At 47.8% G+C, this 11,020-nt stretch overlaps 1 protein-coding gene across 12 annotated transcripts in view; it reads left to right on the forward strand.

Annotated features, from left to right (window-relative positions):
* The window catches only part of cpeb3 (cytoplasmic polyadenylation element binding protein 3), a 29,019-nt gene extending 18,289 nt beyond the window's left edge, over positions 1-10,730 (forward strand). For all 12 annotated transcript variants that reach the window (XM_078104563.1, XM_078104564.1, XM_040178075.2 and 9 more), the window contains 6 exons: positions 553-720; positions 1,533-1,622; positions 8,165-8,283; positions 8,577-8,691; positions 9,070-9,251; positions 10,280-10,730. In XM_078104563.1, the coding sequence (XP_077960689.1) occupies positions 553-720; positions 1,533-1,622; positions 8,165-8,283; positions 8,577-8,691; positions 9,070-9,251; positions 10,280-10,507 (902 nt within the window). In that variant the 3' untranslated portion in view covers positions 10,508-10,730. The remainder of the gene's footprint in view (positions 1-552; positions 721-1,532; positions 1,623-8,164; positions 8,284-8,576; positions 8,692-9,069; positions 9,252-10,279) is intronic.
* Positions 10,731-11,020: the final 290 nt, after the last annotated feature.

The raw sequence follows: 11,020 nt of genomic DNA on the forward strand, positions 1-11,020 counted from the left end.
GCGTGTGTTCCCCGACGTAGTAGAGAGAAAGGTGTAAAAAATGTAATAGCTAACAACATTTATCAACCCTGCTAAAGAACGACAGACCCATGCGGTTCCACTGCAGGCGACATTTGGACTTGACTCCACAGGTGGGATCTGTCCGACGAGGAGAGAATACTGTATCAACAGTCCCTCAGGAATCAGGACATTTATTAAGGAATTTGACTTGGTTGACTATGGTTGGTGCATAACATCAGACAAGACAATGGACAACAAGACAGATAGGACAACGGGAATTTAAATTAAAAATAAAAAGTTAAAAATAAAGTGCACACAAACAGACGATCATCTGATTTTGTTGATGGACGGACTTTAGTCAGAATTCTGAGCGTGAACTAAAACTTATTCTGCCACAGTAAAGGTTTCCAGATGTGATGAATTCATTCATTCATCTCTCACACCCTCCCTTGTTTGTTTGTTTGTTTGTTTGTTTGTTTTCTTCTACTTCACACCACTCTGTCTTTCCCCCGTCTGCCTTCCTGGTGTCCTTCTCTTCCCCTCTCCGGCCAGGTCGCTCCTGTCTCTTCCCCTTTGAAGACGGTTTCCTTGACGACGGTCACGGCGACCCCTCCTTGACCCCGGGCCTGAACTCGCCCACCCGCTGTCAGAACGGGGAGAGGATGGAGCGCTACTCTAGGAAGGTCTTTGTCGGAGGCCTCCCCCCTGACATTGATGAAGGTAAACAAAGGAACCGTTCTCATATACTTCAGGCTCGTTCTCAGCAACCAAAGAACAGATTTTATCAGAAGTTATCAAAGTAAAGGAATAGTTAGGGAAACATTTAAGTAATACTCTAATCCTCTTTCTCGCTGAGAAAGACGATTGAAACCCCCTTTTATATGTGTGCATCAAATATGAAGCTGCTGCGGGCAGTCGTTAGCTTAGCTTAGCACAAAGATCGGAAACGGAGGGCTCTGCCCCCAAGACGGGGCCTTGCATGTCGTCAAGTGAAAATGTAATTTGTTGTCCCAGCCAGAGTCAGATCACACCGACTTTGGCTTTTATACGCCTCGGGGAAATGTTCATAGAGGTTTACGTTTTTTGTTGTTGCTTTTTTTGGAGCCCCACAATCTGTGTATTTTCATACCGTTTCACTGTTTTGGTGTGTGTTTTCCCTGTTTTGATTTCCCTCTGGTGTTACGCCTGTGACCTGTAATAGTTTCTGGAGTTCACCGTTAATATGAAGTGTTTACTGTTGCGTGTGTCTGCGCCGTTGCACCAGCGCATGATGCATTACGTGCCCTTAGCCGGCTGAAAAATTCATGAGTTGCCACAGCACGAGTCGGCCCAGAGCGGACTGGAGGTGCCCAGCCTGCGCTCCTGTTTAATGGAGTGGCTACCACCGCGGTGGGAAAGCACAAAATAGAAACCTGTGGAGGTCTCAAATCTGCGCGTGGCTCCGGCATACGCAAACTCCATGAAGGTTCGCTATCGTGTCATGAAAGCAACATTTAAGTCATTTTCTTCTTGTCTTTTTTGATATTTTCCAGATGAAATCACCAACAGTTTCCGTCGCTATGGGCACCTGGTGGTCGACTGGCCCCACAAAGCCGAGAGCAAATCCTACTTCCCACCTAAAGGTAACAACAGATTCTCAGAGCATAATCCGTGTTATTTTCCCATCTGTCAATAAGGTCTACACCAATAAATAGCACCTGGGTGCATTGCAATATTGGAGTTGTGTTACCCAGAATTCTGTGGCCCCGGCTGGGCCAGCGTGGAGGTGTGTGTTTATCTGAGCAGCCCCATGTAGTTTTCTCCCAGAAACCCACACGCAGTATATAATGACTCCGTAACTGACCACCAAGAGTTCCGAGCCCGAGAAGTGTTTGCTTGAATGAGTAGCTGAGGAGCGTGGAGGCGTCCCTCTGTCCTGCCCAGCCTTTTGGAGTGTGGTTTTACAGCAGGTGATCAGAACAGCAGCCCCCTTTTCCAAACCTCCACATCACCCTTTTCTGGCCCGGGAGCTGCTGTGTATCATATTAGGAAATCTATTAAAGACGCTCTGGAAATAACTGACATTCCATAGGCAGATGGTAATACGCTGCATCTGGAGGACCTGCTGAAGTCTCTGCCAGTTTCTCCACTCTCATTTTTCAAAATCTCTTCTTTTTTTTTTTTTTTTTTTAGTTCGGGAGGATTATTTTGAAAAGGCTCGACTACTAATATCCAAAGCCAGTAGGAAAAATGCAGCATCCTTTTAGGGGAATGTATGAGACGCCGCCATGTGAGGGGCGGAGACACATGGAACCAGTGGTCTGTTTGGAATTGATCTTGCACGCAAATTTCTATACCCCCCCTCCACTCCAAAAATGAAAAGGAAACTTAAAAAACCTAAAATATCCTGTTTATAACACACTCTCCATATGAACTGGCAAGGGAGCATGGTCAGGTGCCTGGTGACGGAGTACTTGGCACTAGTAGCGTCAGGGCGGTTTGCACATCTGCACGTGTGTTTGTGAGTGTGTGCTACAGTCGAAACGACTGCGTGGCGGCGGAATTACAGATGGGAAATACTTGCCAAGGGGTCGGCCTCTCCCCGTGTTAAACGTCCCGACGAGCTCGGCCCGGACGGAAGACGGTTGTCACTTTCCATTCTGCTTCACATTAGATGTGTGTCTGTGCAGTTACCAAAGCATTTTGGTTTATGGGTGACTCATATCGTGGCTTAGTCCCACTTCGGGAGCAGGCGAGGACGCGTGGACAGAGAACCATGGAGGGAGTAGGAATGGGGATTAGCTAACTTTCCCCAATGCAATACAATGCATACAAAGACATTGAAGGTCTAAAGGGAAGAGTTATATTTTGGGGGGCTTTTAACTTTTAATGAATTGGCTCATTCTCACATCTCTTATTAAGCTTGTTTCCAGTTGCAGCGTGCAGATGCTTTCAGCATAAAAGCTCTGGTGTACTTACTGTATACTGCTGTGTACTACCTGACCCGCATCTAATAACAGAAAGTCCGCAACTAACCAGGGAACGCAGCAGAGCATTAAATTGCTAAAGAGCCTAATATTTCTTTCAGGATATGGTGAAGACCAAAACTGAGCTAAAAGAAATAATGCACTTGTGGTCAGAAACCTAAAATGAATACTCATGATATATTGTGTCTGCTGGTGTGTAAGCAGGCAACTTTCCCCTGTAGCATTTATGAGAAGATTAGCAGCCTGATCCAATGGCCCCAAGTGATAACAAAGTATTTAACGCCGCTTTAAATTATACCAGGGAACAATATGAAATGGCGCTTCCCTGCCCTTTTGAAGTGCATTTAAAAAAAGAGGCCTGACAAGATATGGTCAATTTGCTCCCCACACCCTCCCTGTTGCCAATGAGCTTAAAATGTGATGGAGCTATTTCTCTCTGTGATCGGGGGGGAGAGGAGGGGGTGTCATTCCGCCGCAGCCTGGGAGCTATAAACTGCTACGAATGCTAATGCCCACGTCATGCTGTAATAACAGTGGTTCGGTTGAAGGCATCAGAAGGTTAAGACTGAAGATTGCTTTTGACCCCTGCCTGCAATATTAGATGTTGTCGTAGGGCCTAAATTTCCTTCATGTAACAAGAATGAAGCAAAGTCCTGGCTGCAGTGGCAGCGGATCAGTGTATTGCATCTTACTGCAATACTGCGGCCTCAATTTTTACGCAGGGATTATATCCAGTGAGTAAATTGTTATTTTTTTTAATTGATATGATTTGTGACAGTCGATTTCTCTACTCTGACTGCTTTCCAATTGCTCCAGAGCCTCGAGGGCCTGTTTGTTATTAGGAAAGCAGATGTTTGTGTCTCCCTACATCCATCCTCCCAAGCCACCTTATCCTTCTGCTGACAGCATTCGGTCTATTTACATTTTGTGGCAGACAGCCCCCTGCCGATTTCTCTCCACCTCACGCTCGGTTGGCTTCATCCATCATCTACGCCATCCGTGAAACCTCCTTTTTGGAGGTTTTGCTCTCTTGCCTCCATCCAGGTTTCTCTGACAGTGAGTGGCGGATTTGTTTCAAACACGTACACGGACAAACATGTCTGTGTATCTATAGATACAAATGAAAGTGGGGAAAAGACACACTTAGATTTCAATGCCGCTATTAAATCCAGAGAGATGCACATTGTGTCTATTCTTTGTGGGTTGGATTTTAACAAAGTCAACACAACATCCAGTTAATGAGGTAATGGAGAGAATTGGGTAGCAATGTGGTACGTGGATGAAGTGAAGTACCAGCTAGCATTAGGCAGCTAGCAATGCATTGCTTTCACCCAGCGGGGTATTTCTAGACCATCAAGACCATGTGGGTTCATTTGCCCGGTGTTGCTCTGCTTTGAACTCTGAAACCTCGTATCTGTGGAAAGTGCTTAAAGGGATCATTTACGTGCATTCCTCTCATTTACGTAAGTTGGCCGAGCGGATCGATGCCACTCATGTCTTTACAGTAAATAATCTACCGTCAGCAGCAAATTAGCTTAGCATAAAGACTGAAAACAACGGAAAAGCTAGCGATCTCTAACATGTCAATTAGTGAGGTTTTGAGGAACTGTTAACCAGATGTTGTTGCCTCTGGACGTAGCCATACTTCTTTTCCCTGTATCCAATCTTAATGCTATGCTAAGCTAGCTGGTTTCAAATTTAAAATCCAAAATAAAAAGGGTCTAGAGAGTGAACATGTTATCCCCAACATGTCAAACTATTCCATTAAAGGTAAAATGCGTAATGCATAGTATTATATCTGCATGGTTAGTATGAAGCTACCATCGTCAGCTGGTTAGCTTAGCATAAAGACGGGAAATGTTGTAACAGCTTGCTAACTATAGGGATACAATTTACTGAGCTTTATAAGAACTGATAACAGTCATTTCCTTTGAACAGAGACGGGCCACAGTTGTTTCCCCTGTTTCAAGGCGGCCAACTATGCTAAGCTAGCTTCATATTGAAAATATGGAACAAAAGTATCTCTTCTGTTTCCAAAAATGTCACACTATTCCATTGATGAATAAAGCCTAGCGTAATGCTATTGGTAGGTATGCCACAGAAATTGCACTTAGGGTCTTTATTAGTCCACAGATTGATGTTGAGGGGACCGTCTCTCCCCTCACGAGTCAAGCGGCTGGTCCCCCGGGACAGGACCGATTTCTGTAAGTCGGCGGTTTGTCTTCGTAACCCGCAAGGCACTCTGTTTGACTCCAAACAGCGCTCTTAGGCCGGAAAATGCCGCGGGTGTATGTATTCCCTTCCTCCCCGGACAGCGCTGGGAGCTCAGGAGCAAAGCCCAATAAATCTCGGGCACGAGCCACTGCAGATCTGCGCCTTTCTCCTGCGGTGTAAGCCTCTGCACTGCGCAAAGCTGATGGAAAAAGACAGATCCGCAGCACATTTCAGACTAAATATGAGAGCATTAAAGCGACATTAGAGCCTAGTGGAATCTGGCCCGTGTTTGTTCTACTATGTGACCACGGGGAGTTTCAGTGTCATTCAGGCTATTGATTGTGATGGGGCAAAAGTAGAGGATGGGGGACATTATGTTGTCAAAAATTGAACTGTAATGCAGTTTCTTTTAAACTGAGAGGGCTAGTTCTGGGATTGTAAAAGTATGTTTTGTCTTTAATCTTTATTAAAGACATTAGGTCTGCCTTAAAGTAAGGCGTCTTATAAATGTCCTCGGGATGCCATAGAAGTGAACACGGGGCCTTTTTGTTTCTTTCACAGTGAAACCCATTGCAGCTCATGGAAAAGACTCGTCTCCTGCTCCTCGTGCCCTCCTGTGTGTTTTCACACTCGTTCACCTTCCTTCTATCCTTCTCGGCCTACTTTTTTCTCACTTTTCTCCCCTATCTTTCCGTTTGTCTCACTCCTCTCCCCCTCCTTTCCTTCCCCCTGCTCTCCCTCTCCCTCTCTCTCTCCTGCCCTGGGTCACGGAACACGTTGTTCCCTCCTCCAGACTGCATGAGCTGCTGGCTAGCGCTGCCTTTTCATGCTCTATGTCGTTGTTGGGTGTGTGTGCAAGACTGCAGTTGTTTTTCTCGAGGGGGGGGGGGGGGTCTGTGCTAAACCACGTGATTTCTCCCGATGACAAACCCCCCCTTTATATAACCCAGCGACACAGAGACAGGGGTCTTATGTCGTGTGATGACGCGGCGCAGAGAGAACGATGACGAAGCACAAAATCCTCCAAGTCGAGTCTAATTGTGTGTTGTTGTTGTTTTTTGTGGCTGGTCCAGAGGGGATGTGGCTCTGCGTTGACCGATCACAATAATACTGATATTAAGCGAGTCACTTGAAGCAATTAGTTTGGCATCGTGCACATGTAATGTCTTGCCCATCGTGGTCCAGCTCGTTACCAGGGAAGAGATTGCAGCCCCGCAGGGGTTTATCAGCCGAGGTCATTTGACTCTACAAGGCTGATGAATGCAACGGCTAAAAACGTTTAATTAGTATCCGCAAACTATTACTCAACAGTGTGTATGCTAAACATCTGATATTAATCCCAAAGGGACACGTAGATGGTTATTGTGTTGCCATCACGAACCTGCTTCTGCGTTCCCACAGCCTTTTCTTTTGTTACTATTGTTGTTGCCTTTATTTTAATACTTTTTTATCCTCTTGTTGCCACATGAATTGACATGGGTGGCCCTGTGAGGCACCGAGCAGGCTATAAAATGAGGTAATTACGGTGATCAGTTTTTATTTCACGCTGTAAATACCTTTATTTCTTAGTTATGTTGGCACTAAATTAAATGAATATCCCGTGCAGAGCTGTGGATGTGTGGCTCGAGCTGAGCACATTCTTGAGTTCAGTTTGGCTACGCAAACAAATATTTTTGCTTTTTTCCGCAGCCAGAAGTCCTTTAGCTGTACATTCTCCCAGAGCCAAAACCACAATATTTTTCTTTTACTATCCACCAATTATTATTGTATCCACTAATAAATTAACTGAATATCTAAGATCTAATCCAATGAAGTCGTCAGGTCGTGACAATGACGCTTCATGTGCTGCACTGTGACGCAAATGTCAGGAAGACGCTCGTCACCTCGCTGGGAGTGACGTAGGGGACACGCGCCACTCACGCCTGCTTGTTTTCCACTCCACCTTTTTAATGCTCAATGCATTTTGTCCACAGCCCAGCAGCGCATGCCCCCATCCCTCCTTTCCCTCCTCTGCCCGACATTGAAGCCTGACAGTTGCACATTGCTCTTTGCACTGGTGTGCATTTGTCTGCATCAGAGCGTCAGAGTGCGAGACGGGCTTCTCAAGGGGAACATGTGACTGTAGTAGTCTAGAGAGAGGCTGCTACAGACGAAGATGTGAGACCGAGTAAACTCTGGGCCTGCATGCATAATTGCCTCCACTTATGCGTGCTTCTAAGTCCCACTTGCTCCGCTCTGGCGGCAGCTCATATTCCCCTGACTCATGGGTGCCACAGGTGGTGCTTGGCTTCTGCTAACACTCCCACAGCAATGCACTCAAAATTTAAAACCCACAGAAAGACGCCTGTAAGCATTACCATATGCTGCTTTTTCACGGTTACATATATTCATATATAAACACATTCACCTTTTGTCTGGTAAGGCCAAGTATCTGGTTATTATTAACTCCTTTCTCGGTGTACAACAGATGTAGGAGTGTGTGATGGATGTACCCTTTTTTTTTTTTCCCAAAACGGCTTAATAGCTCCGACCTCGGATAAGGTCTCTGCTCTCAACGCTAAATAATTCAATAGCACCGAGTGTCTGCATTGCCCTCACCCCGAGCAAAGACATCACCAAACTCTCTACCTGAGCCCACTCTCGGGGGGCAGATACGCGAGGCTGGGTCGATTTTGCACGGTTCCTTTGGAAGTGGAGCACTCTTAGCCATTTAATCTGAGGCAGCGCCGACAGCGAGGTGCCGGCTGCAGAGCGTCTTGCGCAGGCGGCCGAGGCAAATGAGGACAGAGGGAAGCAAAGTTATCTGAAACTGTGAATAATTCTACCCAAAAAAGAATGTTTGGGGGCTCGGTCACGAGGTTGCTACTTTTAAAAGTAGAAAGAAAACAAAAATTGCATAGGATAAAGTTGTTCACAGGGTATGTTTTACATATATTTAGTATCATTTCTTTCCCTAAAATCCCCCTTTTTGCACTTCTCCCCAGGATACGCCTTCCTTCTCTTCCAGGAAGAGACTTCTGTCCAGGCCTTGATCGACGCCTGCATGGAGGAGGACGGCAAGCTCTACCTGTGTGTGTCCAGTCCCACCATCAAAGACAAACCAGTAAGTGCCAAATAATATTTATCCTGTTATCTTGGCGTGTTAGCATGCTTATATTTGTTAATACGTTGCAAACAAAAAGCACAGTTGAGGCTAATGAGACATGTTATTGCACAAATGCAAAATTATTAACTCAGGGGACCATTACAATTCATCCTCTGAGGACCCAGAATGTTTATGCGATGGCAGTAGTTTACTAAAGAATGGTGGACTAAATAATCAACATCATCATCCATAGAGCAAAGTTGTTTATACTTTGCCTTCTAATATAAGGCGCTGCTCCTTTTGTCATGCAGGTCCAGATCCGTCCCTGGAACCTGAGCGACAGTGACTTCGTCATGGACGGCTCTCAGCCTCTAGACCCCCGCAAGACCATCTTTGTAGGTGGGGTGCCGCGCCCCCTGCGTGCAGGTAAATTACTAAAAGGAATGGGATGTCTTTTTTTTTTTTTTTTTCGCGGCCCAGCAACACCACAAAAATGAGGTGGGCTTCGTAGCGTCGGCTGGCACGGGGGACAGAACCTGGAGGCTGTAACGAAGGTTCTCCAATCCTCTACTTGGGTTTCCAGGAAACGGGCCAAGTGGCCGTCAAGTAAAGAATTCCTGGTGTAATGGAAGGCTCGGCCTATCTGTCCTTAGGATAAACATCGCCGGCTGGTCTGCAATGTGACCCCTACTAATTATACCAGCAGTTTCAGACTGCTGCCCTGATGAATAGTGCAGTAGGGTGGATTTTTTTTTTTTTTGCATCAGCGTCAATCAAGTTGAATCTTTTTTTTTCCCCCTCCAGTGGAGCTGGCCATGATCATGGACCGGCTGTACGGAGGCGTCTGCTACGCCGGCATCGACACCGACCCCGAACTCAAGTACCCGAAGGGAGCCGGCCGCGTGGCCTTCTCCAATCAGCAGAGCTACATCGCCGCCATAAGCGCCCGCTTCGTTCAGCTGCAGCACAACGACATAGACAAAAGGGTGAGCTTCCCTCGCCGCGTCCGTCCCCTGAGAGAAAGCAACGTCTCCACCGCGCCCGGAGGTTGCTGATGCTACTCCGCTGAGCACCAGCCCGCACTAGAGCCGAAGGCCCGGCCCCGGCCTCAAGCCGCCGGAGTGCTGACAGATGTTTCAAGTTGCAGACGCGTAGGGTTGCTCTAATTACAGTAGCTCCGTATACATGTACGTCCACTCTGGCTGTGCTGCAGACGGAGGTTATTTTAGGCTCGCCGGACCGTTTGCATCGTGGGCCGATGGTGACCGAGAGAGACTGGTCGTCAGCCAGGAGGCCGAGCCTCTGCTAACCCCAACCCTCTTCTCTAGGGGGGCTTTATTATGGCTGGGGTTACAAATGGTGCTGATAACACGTGTATACAGGCCACAAGGGTCTGTGAAAATGAACACTTTATGGAATCTATGTCCGTTGCAGAAGGGTTGCACATCTTAAACAGTCGGCTGGGTGTGGAATGAAAGTCTTTTCCACTTTTCCGTCTCATTTTCTCATTTCTAGCAATTGGCGTCCAGAATTCCATTAGCTGCAAATGGCTCTTGATGATAGGACACAGAGGCTCGTTCACCGTGGTCAACTTCCTGTCTGCTCGGTTGATATTGTTTTTTAATGGCATGTCGGCGTGGTCTTCAGCGGCAGGGGGACTCGCACTGTAGTCCATGCAGAGTTTAGCCGAGAGGGACGTCCTCTGCTGTTGTAGGATTTAATAACCTTTCATTTTGTGGCCGTGCTATAACAAGGTTAGCATCCGCCCCTGCCTGCTGGTGCTCTGAGGCGTCTCCATGGCGACTGAGCTCTCATTTCTCATCTCCCGGCTTAGCGGTCAAACTCGTTTCACTGTTGGATGGAAGCATTCCTTCCTGGTCTTATTTTAGAAAGTTGCCTTGCATGGCGATGTGCTGCACACCGGCTTGAAGGAGGTTTTCGCATGTGCATGAAAAGCGTTGGTCCGTGGAGGATGGAGAACTCAGGGCCTCCTCTCGCTCCCCTCTCTTTCCAGGTGGAGGTGAAGCCGTACGTCCTGGACGACCAGATGTGTGACGAGTGCCAGGGGGCGCGCTGCGGGGGGAAGTTCGCCCCCTTCTTCTGTGCCAACGTCACCTGCCTGCAGTACTACTGCGAGTACTGCTGGGCCAGCATCCACTCGCGGGCCGGCCGGGAGTTTCACAAGCCGCTGGTGAAGGAGGGCGGCGACCGCCCGCGACACGTCTCCTTCCGCTGGAGCTGAGAAGGGGGCGGAGGGGAGGAGGAGGGGGTGGGGCGACGAGTATCCCTGCCCCCCCCCCAGCCCGTGCCAGCAAAACCCTCTCCCTCCAACCCTACAGGCCGGAGCCGAGCTTAAACACCGCAGCCACCCCCCCCCCCCCCCCCCCCCCCATCCGCAGCCCCCCCTTACTCCTCCACCCGGCTCCCCTCCAACACCCCCTGAAATAAAAAAAAAAAAGCAAAAAGGATTCCGTCAAATACACGGGACTGTCTTCATACCACATGGCTCTGAACTTATCTACTGACGCTCCCCCTCTCATGGGGGGCCGGGGGGGGAATAGAATGCGGAAAGTCTATCAGCTTCGAAATTTGCACTTTGGCACAAAATCTCACACACCCGGGACGGTATGTTAGACACCCGGCTACTTTCAGTTACCCTGTTCTGACTGGGTAGTGTGGTACGTCCATTTGGACCCCTCCTCCCCACTGAGACGGAGGGGGCGACCATACAAATATTTAAGAAGTATATTTTTTG

The sequence above is a fragment of the Gasterosteus aculeatus genome, chromosome 6 (genome assembly GCF_964276395.1).
Source record: "Gasterosteus aculeatus chromosome 6, fGasAcu3.hap1.1, whole genome shotgun sequence".
NCBI classification, from domain to species: Eukaryota; Metazoa; Chordata; class Actinopteri; order Perciformes; family Gasterosteidae; genus Gasterosteus; species Gasterosteus aculeatus.